This window comes from Choloepus didactylus, chromosome 8, assembly GCF_015220235.1.
Source record: "Choloepus didactylus isolate mChoDid1 chromosome 8, mChoDid1.pri, whole genome shotgun sequence".
Taxonomy (NCBI): Eukaryota; Metazoa; Chordata; class Mammalia; order Pilosa; family Megalonychidae; genus Choloepus; species Choloepus didactylus.
This window is the reverse complement of record NC_051314.1, coordinates 37,033,317-37,057,605: the sequence shown is the minus strand read 5'-3', so window position 1 is coordinate 37,057,605 and position 24,289 is coordinate 37,033,317. Positions and strand designations below refer to the sequence as shown.

The 24,289-nt window shown below is 33.8% G+C and overlaps 1 protein-coding gene across 1 annotated transcript in view; it reads right to left on the bottom strand.

Moving 5' to 3' along the window:
- The window catches only part of EEA1 (early endosome antigen 1), a 160,792-nt gene that overhangs the window by 4,254 nt on the left and 132,249 nt on the right, over positions 1-24,289 (bottom strand). The window contains exons 19-28 of the mRNA XM_037845172.1: positions 18,468-18,798; positions 16,747-16,848; positions 14,935-15,129; positions 9,703-9,885; positions 5,673-5,858; positions 4,311-4,442; positions 3,258-3,443; positions 2,046-2,284; positions 830-950; positions 122-220 (exon numbers count right to left, since the gene is read on the bottom strand). Coding sequence (XP_037701100.1) covers positions 122-220; positions 830-950; positions 2,046-2,284; positions 3,258-3,443; positions 4,311-4,442; positions 5,673-5,858; positions 9,703-9,885; positions 14,935-15,129; positions 16,747-16,848; positions 18,468-18,798 — 1,774 coding nt within the window. The remainder of the gene's footprint in view (positions 1-121; positions 221-829; positions 951-2,045; positions 2,285-3,257; positions 3,444-4,310; positions 4,443-5,672; positions 5,859-9,702; positions 9,886-14,934; positions 15,130-16,746; positions 16,849-18,467; positions 18,799-24,289) is intronic.

Below are 24,289 nucleotides of genomic sequence, written 5' to 3'. Positions count from 1 at the left end.
AATTTACAAATAAATGAGAAAATTTTTTAATCTTTCAAATACATGACTATTGTGATGGTTAAAACAATTGTCACTGAGGAATGAAATCCAGAAATATAACTATATGAACAAAATTGTTTACCCGTCTCACTGTTACCGAAAAGCCTTTCCCACAGGCCATACAGTTTTGTACTTCATTGTCTTCAGCCCACTTTCTATTCAATGCTTGAGTATGTTTAATCTATTTAAAAGCAAACAAACAAAAAGTTTCAATACATTATAATACTCAATGTTTATAATTGAGAAATAATTATGAATTATTTCTAATTTGCTCCCAGGGTTTTATAAAATTTTAACTATATGTACCTGGGATAAAATTTTTAAGATCAGAAATACTTTGGTCAACTTCCATTGCCAAAAGGAGAAACATTCATAAGTCCGAATGACAAAACAAAATTAAAGTAAATCAAACTTTATTCCTCAGAAGCTTTAGTGAAATCACCTTTGGTGATTTCCTGTCCATTCTAACGCTGGTTATCAATCCTTCCTTGGGTATCTGAGCACATTCAGATAGCTTCTCTAACAAATACTGACTCATTTATTCCTTGGTTTCTTCCATTTTGCAATTCTTATCCTGTTCTGACAATTCGTTAATGATACAGTTCTCTTACCTATCCCTGGGGTCTCTCAGTCAAGGTCTTTAACTTTTATATCTAATTACCCAAAACAGACAGACAGGAGCTATTCAAAAGTTATTTATTAAACATATAATATCAACTTTTTAAAAAGGTTGAAAATATACCTTTCACTAAGAGGTAAATTCTAGACTAAGAACTTCCAGGTAACTTACCTGAAGGGACTGATTTTCTCTGCCCAGCTCCTGCACTGCTGCAGTTGTATTATCCAGCTTTCTTTGCAATTCTAGAACTTTGGTTTGAAGCTTTTCTATTTCACCTTCTCCTTTAAGACATCTGGAATGGATTGCAAAGAGATAATTTTTAAAAATCATTAAACCTTTCTCTCTCTAAGCCCAGCTCTGCAAATAAACTCACTACCCTCCCTCCTATGTGGGACATGACCCCCAAGGGTGTGAGTCTCCTGGTGACATGGGACATGACTTGCAGGAATGAGCCTGGCCCTGGCATTGTGAGATTGAGAAAGCCCTTTTGACCAAAAGAGGAAAGAAATGTAACAAAATAAGGTTTCAGGGGCTAAGAGATTTCAAATAGTCAAGAGGCTCTTACACAAGCTTCAGCTAGATATTGCAAATGGTCACAGTAAGCCAAGCCCAAACCAACAGTATTCCTGATAATCCTAAAAAATACCCAGGTCCCCATATGAGACTTTATAAAAGTTTCACTCACTAAGTTTATTTTTCAAAAACTTAAAATCTCTAGATTGTTCCTATGCCAGATAAATCCCCAAACCCAGAGGCACCAGTCTCTTTAAGAACATCAACCAGCTGCATCCCCTCCCCCATAATGTTGACACTCCTTTTCAATATGAACAAGTTAGAGTGGTCATTGCCCAGATATTCCTGAAGATTGAGACAGTGATCAAATGAGAGGGAGGAGTAGCAACAGACAAGGTAGGATTTAACAAAGGATTATGACTGAATCATTATTAAGATATATTTTTTTTTAGTCTCTAGTGTATTAGAACAGCTAGAAGGAAATAACTGAAATTGTGGAACTGTAACCCATACCATATTTTGAAATTTGCTCTATAACTACTTGTTAAACCGTACTTTGAAAGTTATGACTTTCCTGTATGTATCTTATATTTCACAATAAAAAATATTTAAAATAAATAAAAATAGAAATCATTAAAGATCCTTCTGGACTATACACAATGGGACTACTTTAGTAACTTTATTGATACAATACATTAATTTCAACTATCTAATTGTTTTAAGGGTTAGTTTTTAAATGGCTATTTAAATATCTGCAGGAGCTACATGCTTTTCTCAAGATTCTTCTACTTTAAATTTTTGAAAAAAAAATGTGAATTACAATCTTTTTGTCATTTACAATGTAAATAAATTAATTTTACTAAACATAAATCACCTTTCTAATAGTGCTCTCCTTTCATCTTGATTATTCTGAACTGTTGCTTCTAATACTGCAATTTCCCCCCGTAAGTCATCTGTCTGTTTCTCAAGTTCGCTAACTCTCCGTTGACCAGATTGCCACTCCTTCTTTACCGTGCCTAAATTTTCATTTAATGCCGTAATCTGCATGGTAAGTTTAGCCTCATTTTCTTCATGCTTCTTAATTTCTACTTCTTTTTCTTTTATTTCAGAATGCTGAGAAAAAGAAAAACAGAAAAAAAACCTATTCATTATAAAAGTCATATAAAATAAATGTATTACTTATTGAATATAAAATATTGGCAACATAAATATTACTACTTTTTTAGGAAAGGAGGCAAACAGATATATTTCATTACACACTAATAAAAATGGTTCCACAAACATTCTTGTGATTTCTACTGGCTCAGAGGATGTAATGCTGAACAGATGGTTAGCAAGCCTCTTAAAAGGTCAAGCTAAAGCGAAGCAATCTGACATATTTTTTTTCCCACCCAAGCAGGGGAAGACACATGGTTAGGGATAGCAAGGTGCCCTGGAGTCAAAGCTTCCATTTCTCTATGTCTCCCAATTCCACATACATCCCTTTGTTTCTATCAACCTGTCAAAAAACAAACAACAAAACAAAACACAAAACAAAAAACAATACAAACTCTTTGAATCACTATTTGAACTTGAAATTGCAACTGTCAACTAAAGCACTGGGAGGTCAAGTTATCTGAGAATATTTGGACTTAATTCAATAGAGGAAAGCCATATGCTTCCCATTTGGCAAGCACACCTCAGGGAAGAAAAGGAGACTTTGGTCACTATCATTCCAAAAAGGAAGTTTCTGTTCCCCCTTATCAACCTTCACTTCAACCAAACAAATGAGTTGAACCTGATTATCAGCATTTGCATCATTTAGCTCAATCTACACAGTTGTGGGTTTTGTTTTGGGGAGGGGGGGTTCACTAAAAATATTTTTTCTGAATTATGCTTTATTCTGATTATCACTTATATAAAGTAAAATCTAATTACAGAGTAAAATATTTCCAATCATATGCCAGCTATTTAAACAAGTGTTTTACTTCAAAATGAAAATGCCAGGTAAGCATTTCAATCATAAATTCTAAGTAGAAGAATCCTTTTTCACAGGATTGATCTAGAGCTCTATTACAAAATACACTTTCCACCATTACTCACTGACCAGTTTAGCTTCCTTCTCATTAAATTCTTTCTTCAGCTCATCTTCTTCCTTTTTCACCTGCTCTTTTAGCATTTGCTGGTTTCTCTTCTCCTGTTCAAGAGTTGTCTTTAGGGCGTCTACTTTTCCCTGAAGCTCTAATTTCTGCTGAATCAAAAGCTGTTTAGCATCTGTGAGATTTGCTACTTCCTATTTAAAAAGTAAGGGTAAAAATAAATCATCCTTAATTTTAAATATTTCAAAACATAGCTGAAATTTATGCAATGTATCACAATACAGTATGAGATTCAGTCACTTCTTTTATAAGATTCTTAAACTATTTCAAACAATTGATTAAAAAATTGCAAGATTATTCACTTCCTACTCAACAATCCTTAAAATTCAGGTGATATTTGGTATGCATATGTTTTGATTAAATTATGTGAACAATCTCTATCCCCTACTTTCCCTTTCTTCACTTAGCAAGCATTTATTGGTCATCATTTAGGCATCACACACTGTAGGAGGGTCTAGGGATATAATATAAAGATGAGTTATATACATTCCCTGCTTCACAGAAGTCACAGTCTAGAGAAATGGAATGACACAAAGAAAGTATTAATTATAAAGCAAAAAAATGCTAAGTATACTGATAGACATATTGAGAACCTGAGAACTCTCAGAAGGGAATCCAACCTTTCTCCAAGAAATTGACTAACATTTTACAAAGCAACTGATAAACAATTAGGTTCTTCAATAGGCATCCTAACCCAGTCTCATGAAAGGTAAAATGTACAAGGAAGAGATTATTAAAGGCTTTTAGGAAGAAAAAACTTTGAAGAAACAGAATTCCTTAAAACCTTAGTTCTAAATTCCTATGTATTTTGATATTTACTACCAAATTAGAAGCATAATTTTCTAAATCAGCAGTTCTCTAGATTACCAATTCAACAAAATCTAAATTCTTACTTAGCAAGAGTATTGTAAAAAACAACAGAACAATATGCCTGGCACATAGTAGGTTGTTAATAAGTATATGTATTTTTAAATTAAAGAACAATGATTATCTTAACATACCTTCATGCTTTCTTGCTTGTGAGACTTGAGTTCTTCACTCAGTTTATTGATTTCTTTTTCTTGTCTACACTTAATTTCCTCTACCTCTATCAATTTAGATTTTTCATTTAACAGTTCTTTTTCCTTCAGTGACTGTAAAAAATGATATATTAAAAATAATTTTAAAGCAAATACTCAACTTGAAAATTAATGCAATATTAACAATTACTACTATTTATGACATTAGCTCTGTCTCTTTGTACTAAGTCAATTTGAGCAAATTACTTATCCTCTCTTGCCTTTGTTTATTTGCACAATGTAAATAATAATGTTGTGAGGATTAAATAGTAACAGTTAATACTGCAAAATGAATAGGATCTGGCCTGAGTTAGAATACTTATAAAAGTCAACCATAATCACCATTCTTATTCTTATTACTATTATTACCATCACTAGCTTTATATCAGGCATCTAGCTAGGAACATTATATATTATCTCACTTGATCTCTATAAATGAAGCTTTTTTATTCCCATTTTATAGAAAAGGAATGAAAGTTTACAGAAATGAAATATTCTAAGTAGAGGTTAGAGTCAAAATTAAAACAAGGCCTGTTTGCTCTGAAGTCCTAACAGGTAAACTCCTGTAAACTATAGTTCTGTCACAATTTTCTAAACTTAAGGTGCAAATCATGAATTTCACTCCAGTTTTACCTTCCCTACCCTGACAAAAAAAGTCCCTAAATATTTTTTTAATTAAAGAGAATTTCAGGAATTACACAGTTTAGAATATATCAAGAACTTCAGGAATGGTACACTTCAAAATACCCTGTCAATTGATAGGAATATATGATTTTAACTATAAAACTAAAAATAAAATGTTTTCTAGAATCTGAATTTCTCTTTCATGTAGAATTTAAGATTTTTTAAAAAAATTGTATGGTTCATATAAACCAATGCTTTCCACTGTATAACTTAGAATCTTTTATATAAGCATATATTTTTAATTACACCCCCAATTTTCCTAGGAAAAAGTTGTTCTTAATTTTAAGAATTCTTAACAAGCTTAAGAATTATTTCTAGAAAATTTTTATGATTTTATTCACATGTTGGAGGATAACCAAGGTCTGTCATGTGAAATAGATTTGTTTACAAAACTAAAATGAGCAAAACTAAGAAAAATGGTTAGAAACGACAGAGAGGCTATTAAAAAATAATACTAGCATTAAAGTTACAATTATCAAAAGTGTTTTATCAGAAACTAGAGGTCCATCTGAGAGAGCTGCTGAAAGTAACGGTGACGTTTGCACTGGGTAAGAGGTCTGACTGGGTGAACTCTATGGCACTGCACTAAGATTCAAGATTTAAGTCAGAAAAATAAAATACCTTTTCTTTTTGAATATCTTGTAGTGCTTTACATTGCTCCTTCAATTGCTGTTCTTTCTTAGCTGAATCCTGCTCCAAAGTAGCTTTGGCAGTCTTCAGTTCTTGAATCAATTTATTTTGGTTTCCAATTTGATTTCTGTTTGAAATCAAGTCCTCCTGTGCTAGAGAAAGCTTCTCTTCTACAGACTTACAAAAACAGTTTCCCAAAATTATCAAATGCTATTTTTCAGCAAATATCAACAGAAACTATATGCTTGCAATAACAAGCATTGTGGAGACATATAAACATTGTGGAAAGCAATATTCTCTTAAACACACACACACACACACAACAGCATTTTATGCCCTTCAGTAAGATCATGTAAAAGAAAAATAATTCTAGATTGTTAACTCTCTTGCCTATGTATAGTATTTTAGTATAAACAGTATATTTAGTATAAACAGTATAAAATATTTAAATCTGCAAGACTGAATCAATTCTAAAACCTCTAGAAATCAATCCATAAGTATGTACTGAATGTTTATTACACTTTGAATTTTGCTTAGGTGATAAGGAATATTAAAATAAGTCGAGACCATATCAAATACACTCAGAGAACATATATATGGTTAGAGAGAACACATGGGGAGACATGAAAGAAAACAATTTTACAAGAGATAGAACTAAATGTTTATATAGCATTATGTTATATTATATAGACATACATGTGTGTGTGTCTTGTAGGATCTATGATGTCCCTTGACATGCTAAAACCCTTAATAAGTAGGAAGGATTTTTAGTGTTTGGGGGAAAAAAATAACTGTATTTCACATCAGGTAAAAGAGAAAAGCCAGCAGACAATTAAGACTCTAATTCTGACAAGGCAATCTCCCCATCCTCTCTAATCTTCCCATCTATGTAGTAGAAGAAGTGATTGTCAGTTAACACAGTCCATAATTACAAACTGTTCTAAAATCCAAATACTTTGAGAAGCTGAAATTGGGAAAAGGGCAAGCTTCCTGAAAGGGAAAGTTTATTCCTTACAATAATCAGTTCAGAAGTCTTTCTGATATAAATTAAATTTGAATTTTCAATGGCTGCCCAGTAGAACACTAAGAATTCTTTTTCAGGAAATATGCCAAAGCATCTAGCCCTTTATTAATCAGGCTGCTAATCATTTATTGAGTAATAGCTAAGATAGAACAGGAAGGTAGAAGATGGTCTTCCACATAAAGGAGTTTACTAGGTTGTCTGAGAAACAGAATGGGTGTGTAAAATGGAAGCTGTACAAGGTAGCAGAGCATATGCTACGTGCCAAATATACAGACAAAGTGTGAGAGCTCTTGGTGGTATGTGGCTTACAGAAGACCCCATGGTGCATGTGGGAATTGACCTAGGCTTCACAAAGGGTAAGAGTAATTTCACATAAAAATAATAAAATTTGAAAGCCTAGTCCATACAGTCTATCACAACTATAATTAGGTAATAGAGGTCCTGATCTAATGCTAGAGAATATCAAGGCTTGCTAGAATCTGGAAAGCTATAGTACTCCCTCCCCACTCTGACCATCAGAACTCCAAAATGCTCATGGTTTTAAACTCCCAAAACTCCAGAGGCTAATTCTGAAGTGTTTTCTGAAGATGCCAAGGCACACTGCTCTACCCTGCATTCAACTATGTCATATTGTCAGGCATTTTAAATGTTCCTTTTATCTTTCTTGTCTCAGACCATGTTTTCCATTTGCTCAAAAGCTCTTCCCTTGGGGAATCCTCCTCTCCCATTCCATGGTTTTGTTGGGGCTATCCTTAACCCATCCACTCCCAATGGAAGAAGCAAATCCCTGAGAGTGGTTCAGCCACCAAACTTGACCCTGATTACACTAAGATTTATATTTAATTCCAAAATCTATTATCCTAGAATTTTTATTTAACTCTAGGTACAAAAATTACAGTTAAATTCCATTTCTACCTTTTCTTAACAAGAAAGACTAGCACACCACATAGGCAATTTAAAATATCCATTCAACGAACAAGTATTTCATAAATAATCCAGCAGATGGGGCTAAAGGCATTGATCAGGCCAGGGTGTCTTCCACTTTACTGGTGTCCTAGTGTACAATGTCAGGCCAGGGTAACCAGCCTTGACTGAATTAGGTAAGTGTCATGTTACCAGGTTCTGAGTCTCTATCCTTCCCTCTTATAAACAATGAGATCACATAACACTACTGAAGCAAAAGAAAATTAATGGTTGATAACCATCTACTATTCTGGTCTATAGATATCATTTGAAATTCCCTAGGAATTCACTTTTCTTATTTAAAATTAAAATCCTAAATAGCTCAGAAACTTCTCATTCTGGAACCATTAGTATGGAATTTATCAATCTTCTATTTTGTCAAAAAAAAAATTAAGTAAAATGGTGATGAGAAGAATAGAGGATTACGCATCAGGGAAATATATCTAGCAATTGTTCTGCTACTACTGTGCAGCATCAGGCCTATTATAAACCAAGTGGGCCACCCGTCTCCTCGACTGAAAAAGGAGAGCTTTGGAACAGATAATCTATTCTAGGCCACTTAACAGTTCTAAAACTCTAAGCAGCCCTGCCCCTCTGTCTTTATCTTTTTGCCCACATTTACATTTGAATTATTTATGCATACAATCATTACTATATGATATAGCTTTCAGACATAGTTGGTAGCTTAATGAAAGAATATTGATTTGAGAGATCTAAGTTGTGTTTCTATGTTATGCTCCTGGGTAAATAATTAGCCCTGTCCAATCCAAGCTGTCTGTAAACGACTTCCAGTTTAAGCTTCCTAAAGCATAACTTTCTTCATTTTATTACTCTGCTTAGAATCTTCAAAAGTTCTCCCCTGTCTCCCCTGCAAATACCAAGTCCAATCATCCTTGCTAGGTATATAAGACTCTCCACAATTCGAATGCACCCTTTTCTAAACTTTAACTTCCAAAAATAAATCAGGTCTCCAGCAAGAAAATTATGTTAACTGTCTCCTGGCTTTGCTATTTCACTGTGGGACCTTTTCTCAAAGGTGTCCCTGATTTGAAATGACCTTTCTCAGAACTCTCTGTGTATTCAAATTCTACAGATCCTTCAGGACCTAGTCAAGTCCTGCCTCCCTCATTCATGACAGTCTATGAATAAAATTTATATATAGTATATTTATATAGAGATAATACAAATAGATGGCATATGTACATATATATGTATACATGTAGTACATTTTAAAAGTCTTCTGATTTTTCATCAGAATTTTGCAATAATACATTTTAAACAAAACAAATGTAGAAAAAAAACAGAAAGCTTGATATGATATTTTACCTTGACCCTCCCCCCCTCAAAAAAAGAAAGAACTTCCTGAAACATCTGTGAGAGAATACAAATGCTCCATTCCCCTTAAATAATTGATATGTTATACAATAAAAAATTGTTTACACTTTTCCCAAATCTTTCATTTTAAGAGGTGTGATACTTTATCTAATCAAATAGTATTGTCAAAGAAAAAGTTTCCCTACATTGTTGGATAATTAAGGTTAAGCTTATTTTGAGTTATAATCTCCCAACTTTAATCATCAGGCATTCTGATAATCTTAATAGAGAAATATATAAAACTAAAGTCAATTTTGACTAACAAGTAAATGGTAAAATTGTTTGCATTTTCCTAAGTAGTTTACATTGACCTTAGATTTTCTAAGGACAAATGAAGACAGAAAAGTATATAGATAAGCTAAAATACACCAATCCTTTACAATATACTTGCATACACTGTAGTAATTTTCTAATTGTTTTTATATTACAGATTTAAGTAATTTTGAAATAACCACATTTACATATATCATATTTTGTTACAATATAAAACAATTTGACAAAAAAAGCATGATACCCCCAAAATACTAATTTAATAGAAAACAAACAGAATATTCCACAAATACTAACATTTTCTTGCCCATTTGGGTTTAAAACAACCATTTAATGAATGTCTATAAACAACTTACTGAGTTTTTTATGATATAATATTGTTTACTATACCTTAAGATCTTGCCTTGTGGCTAAAATCTCAGATTCCTTCCCATAGAAATCAGACTGCAGTTGTTTTAGATTTTCCTGACTTTTTTCATAGGTATTTTGTAATGCTGATATTTTCTCTTTCTCTGCTGTGAGTTCCTGGGCTGTCTGTGTTAACTGCTGCTGTAGTTTATTCTCAAGCTCTGTCTGAAACATACAGTTGTCATTTAAAACATTATGCATTCCAAAATCCAACTACAATTATAAAAAGAAATCCCTGCAACAAAGAAGATTCCTCAGTACAAACTGAACCACATTTATGTCCTAAAATTCTTCTATGTCAGTAAAAAGTAACTTACTTACCTCTTGGTTACAAAGTCAAAGAATATTACAAAGTCAAATAAGTCCCAATTTAAAAATACCCCAAATGGCAATGCAGTGAAATAAAGGGAAAAAAAAAAAAAATCAATTCACGGTGGAAGTACTGGGTATCAAGGTCGCAGGAGACTGAGAATAACTACATTCTGGGGAGGATGCAGTGCTCAATATTTCAGAAGATGACATAATTTAAGGCTGAACTAAGGTGAACTTCAGCATAAAAGAAAGAAAAAAGCTATGACTATATTGAGGTATGTAGTCTTTATTCTTTGAAATTCAAGGAGAAATTATGAAATTTTTACAGATCATCTTTATTAATAACAAGGCAGAAAAAGAAAATTTCACAAAGGTCCAACAGCTCTAAACACTAGACTTGTCTTAGTCTTCAAAAAGGACCATTCAGGACATATGCACAAATTATGACATTTAAAATATACAAATGCACAGCATGAAAATAAGCACTCGGTTTCTTAATTAAATAGATAAATTCAATGAAACTGCTAAGGTCACCAGTAACCAGTAGCCACCATGTTCCAAAACCCAATATTCTCGTCCTTGTCCACATTTTGACCTCCCAGCAGTATCTGATACAGTTGATTATGTCACCTCCTAGAAACATTTTTTTTTAACCTGGTTTCTGAAGCACCTTATCTTTTAAGTTCTCCAATTTGCTTGCCATTTCTTCTCAAAAATCTTTTACAAGCTCCTTTTCTTCTGCTTGATCTTTAAATATTGTAAGAACCACAGGGTTCTATCCCTGGGCCCTCTTTTATTCTAAATACACTTTCTCTCTAGAAGATCTCATTTAGACCCATAGCTTTAAATATCTTCTATTTACAGTTGACAACCAAATTTATGTCTCTAGCTCTAACATCCCTGCCTGATCTCTGGGGTCACTATACCCAAGTATTTTCCTCCACTTAGATGATTGACAGACATCTCAAGCATAAGGACAGTACCTCTTCATATAAATACATGGCTCCTTTCCCAGTAAACGGCATCACCATATACACAAGTCATAAATCTAGAGTTACTCTTGACTCCTCTTTTCATTATCTCTCACCATCTAATCTATCAGCAAGTTCTGATGACTCAACTTTCAAATTATATCATCTACCACTAACACTTTCATTCAAGCCATCAAGTACTGCCATGGTTACGGCAATAGATTTTTAATGCCTTCCCTGTTTGCTCTTTTATCTTCCTTTACTCAGAATGTACCATTCTCTGCTTGAAATTCTCCAATCAATTCTACTTGTCCTTAGAAAAAATATACCATTCTCTGGTATCTCACATTCTAGAAGGTTGTATGCCCATGATCTACCCCTTGTGTACTTCTCATACCTCATCCCACATTACTCTTCTCCTCTCCCACTACTGTCAACCCATATTGGTCTTCTGTTTTTAGAAAATGCCAAGCTTGTTCTAGCTTTAAAGTCCTTGCACTAATTGTTATCCCTGACCTTTGTATGGCTAGTTCTTGAAATTCATGTCTCAGCTCAAATCTCTGTAGAGAGGCTTCTTTGATCACCCATCCTTTAGCAGGATTCTCTCCCATCACTGTCTTTCACATCATCCTGCTTAGTTTCTTTGCCCAATACAGTGTAAGCTCCATGAGAGTATGTCCTTTGCCTATTTTGTTCACTGCTATTTCTCCAACACTTAGACTCATGCCATGGCACAAAATAGGTGCCTAGTAATATTTCTTGAATGAATGAGTGACAAATAGATTGGAGGTGGAAAAGGCAAGAACCCGGAACACCTATTAAGAGGGTATTGCAATAGCCCAAATAAGAGAAAATAACCTGAACTAAGGAAAGCTGTGATGGTGGGAAATGAAAAGAGGGGATGGATTCAAGACAACTAGGAGGCAGATTGATAGGTATAGACCTTGAGGATAGGACATGGTTGAGGGGGTGTTGCTCTCCCTACTCATAATCTGATGACATCCCATGTCATCTCCCTTCCACAGAGTTCTTCCTCCAATTTAGATCCTTCATGTTGAAGAATTCTGAACATCTTTTTTACGTTGATGGCTATAGTTATACTGCACTTAAACATTTGGTTTTCTAGAATACTACTACTTCTTGTCTTTAACATTTTTTTCCCCACAAATCTAGTTTTTCTTTCTCTTTAATTACCATTATGGCTCTGACTGAGCCCCGTACAAGGTCTCAGTGATGACCATCATGGCCCTTTTGGCTCATGTTAGAGTCTTCATTATCTTTCCTCTGACTGATAGACTGATTTATTCATTCATTAATTCAAAAAAAGTTTTGAGAGCTTATTTGCTAGAAAAGAACACAGTTCCCTCACTGCAAGAAATTCAGATCTTTTAGTGGGGAGGTTAAATAAGGAAATTGATAAATCCAACAGTTTGATCACTGCTTTAATAGAAGTAATTCTGAAGTTCCAAAGGAGAATACAGTAGAATAAGTCATCTATAATTTATCTTTCACACAATGATCAGTTTTTGCTGTAAAACAGATCTGATTATATTTCCCCCTTCTTAAAAACTTTTGTTCTCAAATGCTTAAAATTTTAAAGTAGAAACAACTATTCAATATCCACTGTGATATTCACCAATCCTTTAGCCTCATCTCCCTTCACTTCTCCACTTATCATACAAACCAACAGCTAATGTTCTATAATGACATTTTTAAGTCTATAATGACATTTTTTAAGTCTTATAAGTTTTGCTAATATTGTTTCCTTTCCTTGAAATGTCTAAATTTCCCCCTTTTTTCAATGTTTCTAAATTATAATTGTCTTCAAAGACCCTGTTGAAATGCAATCTCCTCTAGAAAGTCATCTCTTATCACTCTAGTGAAAATTTCTAAATTTTCATTTTTCTTTTTATTTCCATATGTTTGTTTCATTCTCCTTTACATTACAGTTCTCTTTTTCTTTACATACCTGCTGCCTTGTTAAATTAGAAGCTACTTGAGGGTAGAAGACCATATCTTATTCATTCTTTATTCTCACAGGATGTTTTAAATAAAGTTGGTGCAGAGGTTCCTAACTTACAGCCTTCTTGCGTGATCCTTGATTGCCAATATTAAGAAGACATATACATTTCTAGGTATGCATATATACATATATACATGTTTGTGTTGTATGTAAGCATATACAAACATATATCTACACCCATTTAAACATTATCCTTGTTTTTCCTACTTTTCTGCAGACCACTAATAACTTTGTCATGGACCACCACTGCACGGTCTACCATACACACTGACACTTCCAAATTCAGTTTACTATTTTTCCATATAATAGCCAACAAATGATTTTACTTCCAAATTGCATTGGGCACAGTAGGAGGTACTTTAAATAAATATATCATCACAATCCTTACAGCAACTCTATGACCCCATTTTTTTTAGATAAGAAAGATGAATTACTTCCCCATGGCCATAAAGCTAAGGTGTATCACATAAAATTTAAATTCCATTGTCTGGCTTCAAAACCTATCTTTCCATTATGTTACTCTGTTCTTCAAAAAAAGCACACTGTCCTTGTCTTGCAATGATTCATCATTTATTCTGAATTCCAGACCTAATTTACAAAGACTGGCTATCCTCCACACACTCCTCTCCACCCCCAAATGCTGTCTTCTCCAATGTTCAGAAGGCTGCTTTTTATTCTAGCACTCATAAACTAATATAAAAGTAAACTATCAATAAGAACATTAGTTCTAAATCTCATAATCCTTTAGTTGTCATCCTTTGGCTTTAATACCCAAGCAAAGTGTAAGAAATATTCATTAACTATAAATCTGAAAGACAACTTATTGTAACAATTAATTCAATTAAAAATAAAATGTGCTAAAATGTTTTTTTTTTAATTCACTAAGTTACTACATCATAAAAGTGATGATCTGGGAATACTTGGATACAAGGCTAAAAGATTTTGAAAAAATACGACCTCAAGATATCAAAGTGTAAAACAAAACACCTATTGTGATAATTACATCCTGAATTTTGCTTATATATGATAAAAACACAAAAAAGATAGGCAAATTTGTTTACTTGTTTGTGTTGTTAGAAAGCAACTCTTTTGTGAAGCAGCAAAATTATAGTACTAAAAATACTGGTCAACATAAAATGCATGTTTGTATTTTTTATTTATATTCTTTTTACTCTAGTATTATGATAGCCAACACTTACTGACATGACAAATTTGTTCATTCTAAATAGTAGGAATTTTACTGCGCTCTTCCCTTTGGACAGATTAATATGCATACATCAACAGTGGGGAAAGCTTATTTGTTCAACTATTTTATATTAAGCACAATTCATTTTAATCAACTCTTGGTTCAGACAAGTATTAAAACATATTTAAGAATGAAAAACAGATCCTTAGTAATACATTAGAATAGGTTTGGGAATGGAAAACATTATGCTGTAACTGAAAATATCAAACAACTATAACTATATGAAATTAACATTACTGAATTTTTTAATATATACATTTTGTGATTTTTGTCCTTGCCTATTTCCCCTTAATAAGGATAATTTATTTTTAAAATTACTTTAAAACTTTCTAATACACCTAGAGATGTTACATAAATTAGTCCCTTTCACTTTAAGTGTTAGCTATATGATATTTTATAAAAAGGTAGTTTCATGTCCATCTAAAAATACAGACAAATGATTAGTGCTAGAATTTTAAATAGGAATAATCTGACAACACAGTCATATTGAATGGAAATCCAGACTTAGATTTAATCATACAATCAAATACTTTTATACATTTAACTTATAAAATTTTGAGCATATATTAACTTTTCAATGTTGCAACTCATCTATACTAAACATATTATTTTAACTGCAAAGTTTTTCTTCCCATAAGATGAAATAGATATCATATCTCTACCTTCTGTGAAATAGCAATTTTAACTTCTCCTTGGAGTGCTTCAATTTGCTTTTTTTTCTGGTCAGTCAATTGCTTTAGCTCATTTATGTTCCCCTGAAGTTGCTGTTCTTCTTTTTCCTTTTGTTTTAAAGTATTCTGGGCCTGAAAGACTTGTCCCTGCATTGTATTGAGTTCCACCTTCATCTGATGAGAAGTCTAAAAGAAAATAAAAGCTGTTTGGTATTCATTTTTTCATTCCACAAACATTTATTGAGTACTTACTATATGCCAGGCATAGGTAGAAACTACTGAGCCTGTGGCCACAAGTTAATCAGTAGTAAACAAACGAGAAAAATCACTGACACTCACCATAACTGAGGTTATTCACAATTAAATGACAGGCTGGGTTAATCTTCACGATTTGTTTAATCCTCCCTTCCTGTTAACTTATAACTATATATTTGGATAAAGCTTGTAAATGAACTAAACTAGCATTACCATAGAAAATAGGAACATCAACATCAATCTCTAGAGTGCTGGAATGTCTATTGTCTTCCAAGAACATTTTCAAGAAGCTACTGAGTCTTTTGGTCACAGGTAACCAGAAAGAATAGCTCCATTTTAAATATGATAAAACTAAAATCATTTTTGGCAAATGTGTTTACTAGCACTACACTGTTTAGTACACACTACACTGCATAACAATTACCTCATACCTAGGGTGTATTTTGCTACTACCTATTTTTACAATTCACTAGGACATATTTCTATTCAAAATGAGACATCCTATTGAAGTCACACTAAGGTTCTTCAGCCTCCTACTACTGTCTTCTGCCCTTCTAGACAAAGTCTTGTTTTCATGTTTTATGCATGTTCCATTAAAACATATTGGAACATTTGACCATATTCAAAGTTACTTTTGAAAAAGTTTCAGTACTATATACAGATGCCTCAGTTTATCTGCAAAGCATGGGCAAAACGGTAATCAGGTGGTATAATAATAATGGTGAAGACAAAATAATAGCAGCTAATAGATGAAAATTTACTTTGTTACAGTCAATGTTTTAAAGCTTTAATCATATTAACCCTCTTAATTTTCACAATAACCCCATGGCATAGATTCTATTATTAGCCCCATTTTACTGCTGATGAAATGGAAGCACAGAGAGACAAAGTAATCTACCCAAAATGAGGCAAGACAGTATAGCTAATATGGCATAGCCAAGACGTAAATCTGGATAATCTGGATTCAGAGCTTGAGCATTAAACCACAATAGTTTTGCCACTTACATGGCTAGCACCCATAATGCAGGTGTTTTCTTCCATTCAATAGCCAGAATACAATCACATCAAACACTTCCCAAGACTAAGTTTTGCTGCTTTACTGAATCAGATTTCTAGAAAACTACATGCTTGGACTGTAGCTGCCAACAGATATGTCTTCAGAGAATAAAAGCCATATATTATATACCCATTTATTTACTTGTTTGATTAGTTTTTACACAACCATTGTCAAATATACCATTAGCATAAAAGTCTATGAGATAAAGAACCCTTAACACGTCATTTCTATGGAAAGCCTACCAAGATTTTTTTCAACAACAACAATGTTCCTCAGTTTAGATTATCTAATTATTACTCTATAGTTGACTCAATTTTCTACCTTTATTAATTATATTCCTTTATTTGGGCCTTTAATTTTAAACTAGTGTCAGTCTTTTTAGTAGTAGGTGGAACACAAATTACAATTTTATACTGTATTTAAATATTTTGGAAATATAAAGTTCATATCATGCTTTATATGTTTTATGTTACAAAAAAAGAAAATCTTACCTCCTTTTCTTTTTCAAGTGACTTTTTCAGGTCATTCTGTTCTTTAAGCATGCTTTCCTTCTGTTCTTGAAGTTGATGCTTTAATTCTTTGCAAGATTTTTCCTAAAAAAATGGAAACTACATTATGCAGAAAATATTTGTAGTAAGTTCAAGAAGTTAATTATGTAAGTCTATAATATCCATACAAGGAAATAAACTAGAATCACTGATGGGCTAAGATAGGATAGGATCACCCATTTCAATAACAAAATCAGGAAAATATTATAAGAGTAAAGGGAGAGGACAGTAAAAGGCTAAGATTTCCATCATCAACCAACTTCCTAACATATAAAGAAAAGAGCAATTATTCTATTCTCTTATTCCTTCAGATGTTGATATTTACCTCAGAGACCACAGCATAAATTTGTGGTTTTATAGCATACATACACACACAATGCATACTCATAGACAAATCACCACTAAATATTTTAGACTCTAAGATATTTTAGACAATATCTTTAGAACACTTTGGAAATCATATTTTTATGTCTCAGAATTATTTTTAATTAATGTATCATATTCTTAAAAGTAGAACAATGGACTTTAAAGAAAATGGAAGCAAAAAAATAAAGTGTTAAAATAATAAATAAAAAATAATCACGTATATCTCAAGAGGGAAGATATACAGATAGAAGCTATTTTCTCCAAATAGAAAAGAACAAAAAGGCAACATGATAATATCACATATTTATTTTAATCTACTGAACTAGTATACTCTCACTGATGCTCATATGAGAGCAGAAGAACTTTATGTATGTTGTTACTCTGTGGTATACTCGGTTAAAATACTTCTGAGAATACATTCACTTTTAAGCATTTCTCGAAGCTGCAACATTGTTGAGCTACGTTTTAGTGTTTTATATCTAAAACATGGTATTCTCTGGAGTTTTGAAGATTCAGTAAACAATTAGAAAGTTTATAGTAACAGAATTAGAGTCATCAAGGCCTTTCTGATCTTTTTTCCAGCAGGTAATAAAATTTCAATTAGTTGCATTCTCTGTAGAAGTGTCCTTAGGGATAAACATGCCACTGTCTCTCCCAAATCTAGCATCTTACCAACAATAGACAAGGACTATTACATTCAACTGAAAATGTTCTGGCCTTTAGAAAATTATACACACACACACACACACACACAACCTGTGCACTGTTATTGTCTGAATCATGTCCCCCAACAAAGATGTTCAAGTGTTAATTCCCAGTCCTATTATTTATAAATAGGATCTTCAAAGATCCTATTAAGATGAGGCCAAACTGAATCAGGGTGGACTTTATTCCAGTGTGACTGGAGTCCTTATAAGCAAAGGTATTTGGACACAGAAACAGTAGGACATAGGAGAAAGATGGCCATGTGACAGAGGCAGAGATTGAGTTATGAATTACTAGAAGCTACTATCAGAATGCTACAAGATTCAGAGGAAGCACACACACACACACATATACACATACATATACATACACACATACAAGTATGTGTATATATATATTTATATTTTTATATTTGTATTTAAGCCCATATCTTGGCTGTCCTTTTCTCAGATTAAGTAAACTCAGTTTTCCTCATAAGAATTCTTTTAAATCTTATAATGTAGAATTAAAAGTTAACAATGAATTAAGCAGAAAATCAAAACATTTTAGGTAAAATAATTATTTCTTCTTAAAGAAAAATGTAAATAACTAACCAATTCTAATATAGCAGCTTTTCCTTTCTGATTTTCTTTTTCAAATTCACTTTTGGAGTTTTTCAAAGAATCAGAAACTTCTGATAATTTCTCTTTTGTTGCAGAAAGCTCTGTTATAACTGTTTCTTTCTCCATCTTCACTTTTTGTAGTTCTGTTACTGCTGCTTGAATTTTATTATTCAGTTCTTTGTGCTGCATCTTTGCATCTTGACTTAAACTTTCAATTTCTTGTTTAAGGATTATCTTTTCTTCCTCTTGCTTGGTAAGCATTTGCTTAGTATTTTCAAGGACTTCAGATTTTTTATGCAGATCCAATTTTGTACTGGAAACACTAAATATTTAAGAAATAATATTTTTAAAATAATGCATCAAAATTAAAAACTTTTGTGCATCAAAAGACACTATAAAGAAAGTTAAAAGACAACCTACGTACTTTCTTGGGGTAGAGTAGGGACATGTTGGAAGTAAAGTAGTTAGCTTAGGTTACTTGTCTTTTTCTTACTCCCTTGTTATGGTCTCTTTGAAATGTTCTTTTATTGTATGTTTTTAAAAATTTTTATTTATTTATTTTTTATTTTTCATACAGTTGATTTAAAAAAAAAAAAGTTAAAAAAAAAAAAAAAACAAATATGCAGAGCCCCCTTGAGGAGCTGGTGGAGAATGCAGGGGTATTGGCCTGCCCCACCTCAATGGTTGCTAACATGCCCACAGACATAGGGGACTGCTGGTTTGATGGGTTGAGCCCTCTACCACAGGATTTGCCCTTGGGAAGACTGTTGCTGCAAAGGACAGGCTAGGCCTCCCTATAATTGTGCCTAAGAGCCTCCTCCCGAATGCCTCTTTGTTGCTCAGATGTGGCCCCCTCTCTCTAGCTAACCCAACTTGGCAGGTGAAATCATCACTGCCCTCCCCACTACGTGGGATCAGACACCCAGGGGAGTGAATCTCCCTGGCAACATGGAATATGACTCCCAGGGAGGAATGTAGACCTGGCATCGTGGGATGGAGAACATCTTCTTCACCAAAAGGGGGATGTGAATGGAAATGAAATAAACTTCAGTGGCAGAGAGATTCCAAAAGGAGCCAAGAGGTCACTCTGGTGGGCACTCTTACACACAATATAGACAACCCTTTTTAGGTTCTAATAAATTGGGGTAGCTGGTGGTGGATACCTGAAACTGTCAAACTGCAACCCAGAACCCATGAATCTTGAAGACAATTGTATAAAAATGTAGCTTATGAGGGGTGACAATAGGATTGGGAAAGCCATAAGGACCACACTCCCCTTCGTCTAGTTTATGGATGGATGAGTAGAAAAATAGGGGAAGGAAACAAACAAACAAACAAACAGACAAAGGCACCCAGTGTTCTTTTTTACTTTAATTGCTCTTTTTCACTTTAATTATTACTCTTGTTATTTTTGTGTGTGTGGTAATGAAGGTGTCAGGGATTGATTTTGGTGATGAATGTACAACTATGTAATGGTACTGTGAACAATCGAATGTACGATTTGTTTTGTATGACTGTGTGGTATGTGAATGTATCTCAATAAAATGAACATTAAAAAAAAAAAAAAAGACAACCTACAGGCTTGAGGACACTGGTGTCCCATCAATTTCTCACTGTCCCGGAGTGCCCCACCTCCCTTCAGGGGGGGATCTTCTCTTCACACCCTGGGGGCCATCTTGGGACTAGCAAACCCCACTGGTGTTTGCTCTTTGTTTGCCCCGAGGCCCCTACTAGATGGAGGACTCTCAGCATCCCAAGGAGATTCTTGAGCAAATAAACCTGTCTGTAGGGGATGAAGGCATCCTGGGGCAAGCCCTGTCTGCAATCAGGTTCTCAAACCTAGAGCTTAAAAACCCATTTTTTTGTATCCCTCTTCACCTTGACTCTCACTACCTATTTGCTTTTAAATGGCAGGGACATAAAGATAAGATTTCTGCCCTGTTCACTTAGTGCTGCCCCAAGGGTTTTGAAATAGTCCCCATATCTTTAAGAATACCTTAGCAGCAGAACTTACTGACCTCCAACTGTCTCAAAGCACAGTCTTATAATGTTAATTTTGTGAACTGACATACTCCTAGTATGAAAGTGAATTTTGTTTGTAGTCATCCCTGACTACAAGCCCTGAATGGATAAGGAAAGTTGTAGGTTTATGAAAGTGAATCTTGTTTGTAGTCTTGGCTGACTACAAGCTGTAGATGGATACAGAAAGTTGTGGAAGGTTTGAAAAAGTATATTTTGTAAAATAATGTAGATTGTTGGTCTGCTCTTAATGAAAGGTTATAAGAAGTTTTTCTTAACCATCTGAGTACTCTGTCTAGAAGACAAAGATTTTATATCACATATGTTTGTGTTGATCTTCTCATTTTTTATTTCAAAGAACAAGTCTTCTCAATCTTAAATGAAAACTGTTACAAAGGATTTATTCTTTCACCTTGTAAAAATGAGGTGCTAACATAATTAACACATTGCATAGAAAATGTTTAGGAAGTATTACAATAATTAAAACAGATTTTCTATCCTCCTGTTAACTAAATGTGCACTGGTAAAATATTATTCATCTATTTATAGAATGTTTAAAATTCCTAAAAACTTGACAATGTTCTCACTATCAATGTTATATCCTGATACTCATCTGTATGATGTTAGATGTTGTTAGTTATGTCTTTAGTTACTCTTAGAAAAATTACAGATCATAAAAACAACCAAATTTACTTCTCAGTTATACTACTTTGCTCTAAAGGTTCTAAAATGTAAATTTTCCCAAGCAGTTTATTTAAACAACCTAATTCAGCTTTATTTGACATGAAATCTAGAAAAAATAAAGAATAAAATCTTAATCAGAAAATGAAAATATTTGCAAAGTCCCTCAAGAGACTAGATAAAAACATAAAACTATTAAACTTCCCCACATGGGAATCCCTGCTACTCTCTTAAGCAATAGGGGCTCCCAATTTAATAAGCCAAGTACTTGATCTTAAGGCTTGCCCTTATGAAACTTATCTCTCTAATGGCAAAGCTAAGCCCACTTACAGTTAATGCCTAAGAGTCACTCCCATAGAAACCCTTCTGTTGCTCAGATGTAGTCTTTTTCTAAGCCAAACTCTGCAAATGAACTCACTACCTTCCCCCCTTTGTGGGACATGATTTAAAACGGGTGTAAGTCTCCCTAGCAACATAAGACATGACTCCCAAGGATAAATCTGGCCCTTGCATTGTAAGATTAGTAAAGCTAAAAAGGGAAATAAAATTTTAGTGACTAAGAAATTTCAAATAGAGTCGAGAAGTCATTCTAGAAGCCCTGAGCTCCATCTTGCTTCTGCTTCTGTAAAGACTGTGTATACCAAAATTTCTCACCCAATTTGCTTCTTCCAGATTGGAAGCCTTTCACGACAAACTTCTCCTGGCCTGAGGCCACACACTCAACTGGCCACCCTCAATAGCATAGTCAGAGACTTCTATGCTCCCACAGGTAGAGCCTGCAACCCACTGACAGCTTAAAGCAGCTACAGTAGATGAACCATTGGCCCAAATTCCCTTAAGGTTAAGGAAGCTAGAAATCTCTGAGGGGAAAATTGAGGCAGGGTTAGAATTACGGCAGTTGATGGCTAATGAGCAAAGGGCAAATTCTAGAGGGCAGTCAGCCACAACGAGAAAGATGTCTCTGAGAAAAACAGTAATAAATAGCACATGGGGGCCAAGGGACCCCACTTGAGTGAGTCATCTACGGTCAAGCATCAACAAAAGAGAGAAAAGGAGAGGGTAGTAAAACAGTTAATAAAAATTACAAAAGGAACAAAAATCTAGAAAAGTAGATTGCCCCATAGTAAGAGTGCCCACATGTTCCTCTCACATACGTTCTTAATAAACTTTCTATCTGCTTTCTCAAAAAAAAAAGACAACCTACAGAATGGGAGAAAATAGTTGCAAATCATATACCTGATGAAGGTTTAATATCCATAATATATAAAGTACTCCTATAACTCAGCAACAACAAAAAACAAACCCAATCAAAATATAGGCAAAAGACTTGAATAGACATTTCTCTAAAAAAGATATACAAATGGCCAAAAAGCACATGAAAAGATGCCCAACATCATTAGCCATTAGGGAAATGAAAGTCAAAACCAAAATTAGATACTACTTCATACATATTAGAATGGCTTTATTAATAAAATGGTAACAAGTGTTGGCAAGGACGCACAGAAATAGGAATCTACGTACACTGTTGGTGGGAATGTAAAATGGTACAACCACTGTGGAAAATAGTTTGGCAATTCCTCCAAAGTTTAAACATAGTACAACCATATCACCCAGCAATCCCACTTCTAGATATAATTCAAAAGAATTAAAAGCAGGGACTCAAACAGATATTTGGACACCAATGTTCAAAGCAGCATTATTCATAATAGCCACAAGATGGAAGCAACCCAAGCATTCAACAAGCAAATGGATGAACAAAAGGTGGTATATATGTACAATGCAATATTATTCAGCCTTTAAGAGGAATGAAGTTCTGATGCATGTTACAATATAGATAAACCTTGAAAACATTACACTGAGTGAAATAAACCATCTACAAAAGGAAAAATCTTGTATGATTTCACTTATATGAAATAACTAAAATACGCAAATTCAAAGAGACAGAAAGTAGATTACTGGTTACCAGGAGTGAGGGCATGAGGAATGATGGATTAATAGTTAATAGGTACAGAGTTTTTGTTTGGAGTGATGGAAAAGTTTTGGCAAGTGATGGTGGTAACGGTAACACAATATTTAAATGTAATTAATACCACTGAGTTATACTCTTGAAATTGGTAAAAATGGGAAATTTAAAGTTGTATATATGTTACCACAATAAAATTTAAAACAAAAAAACCCTAACAGGAACAGAAAACTACAAATGCTGTCAGTGGGGAAGTAGAACTATGCAGCCACTCTGGAGGGCAGTGTGGCAGTTCTCAGGAAGCTAAGTACAGAACTACCATATGATACCATACCATACCTAGCAATTCTGTTATATATATATATATAGTCGGAAGAACCGAAAGCAGGCACACAAGCAGACATTTGCACATCAGTGTTTATAGTGGCACTGTGCATGACTGCCAATGGATAGAAGTGGCCCAAGGGTCCATCAACTGATGAGTGGAGGGGCAAACTGTTGTAAATACATACAATGGAATACTGTGCGGTTGCAGGAAGGAATGAATTCATTATGCATGCAATGACATGAATGAACCTTGAGGACACTATGTTGAGTGAAACAAGCCAGAAACAAAAGGACAAATATTGCATGGTCTCACTAATATGAACTAACTATAACAAGCAAACTCTGGGTTAAAATTCAAGAGCACTGGTTATCAGGAGATAGAAAAAGGGCAGAGATTGGGCAATTGATGCGTAAGGAGTACAGAATGTTTAATAAGGTTGATTGTAAAGGTTCAGAAATGGATGGCACAATATTGTGTGATGGTAACACAATATTTTAAGTATAATTAACAAAACTGAGTGTGTGTATGGTTGAAAGAGGAAGATTAGGATCGTGTATGTCACCAGAAGAAAAGCTAGAGGACAAAAACTGGGACTGTATAACTTAGCAAAACCTAGAGTGGACAATGATGGTGGTTAATTGCACAAATATAAGAAAGATTTTACATGAATGAGAACAAATGCATGTCACTATTACAAACTGTTAATAATGGGGTGGTATATGAGGAAAAATGCAATTAAGGCAAACTAAAGTCTACAGGTAACAGTAACAATGGAATATTCTTTCATTAATTGCAACAAAGGCTCTATACCAAGGCTAAATG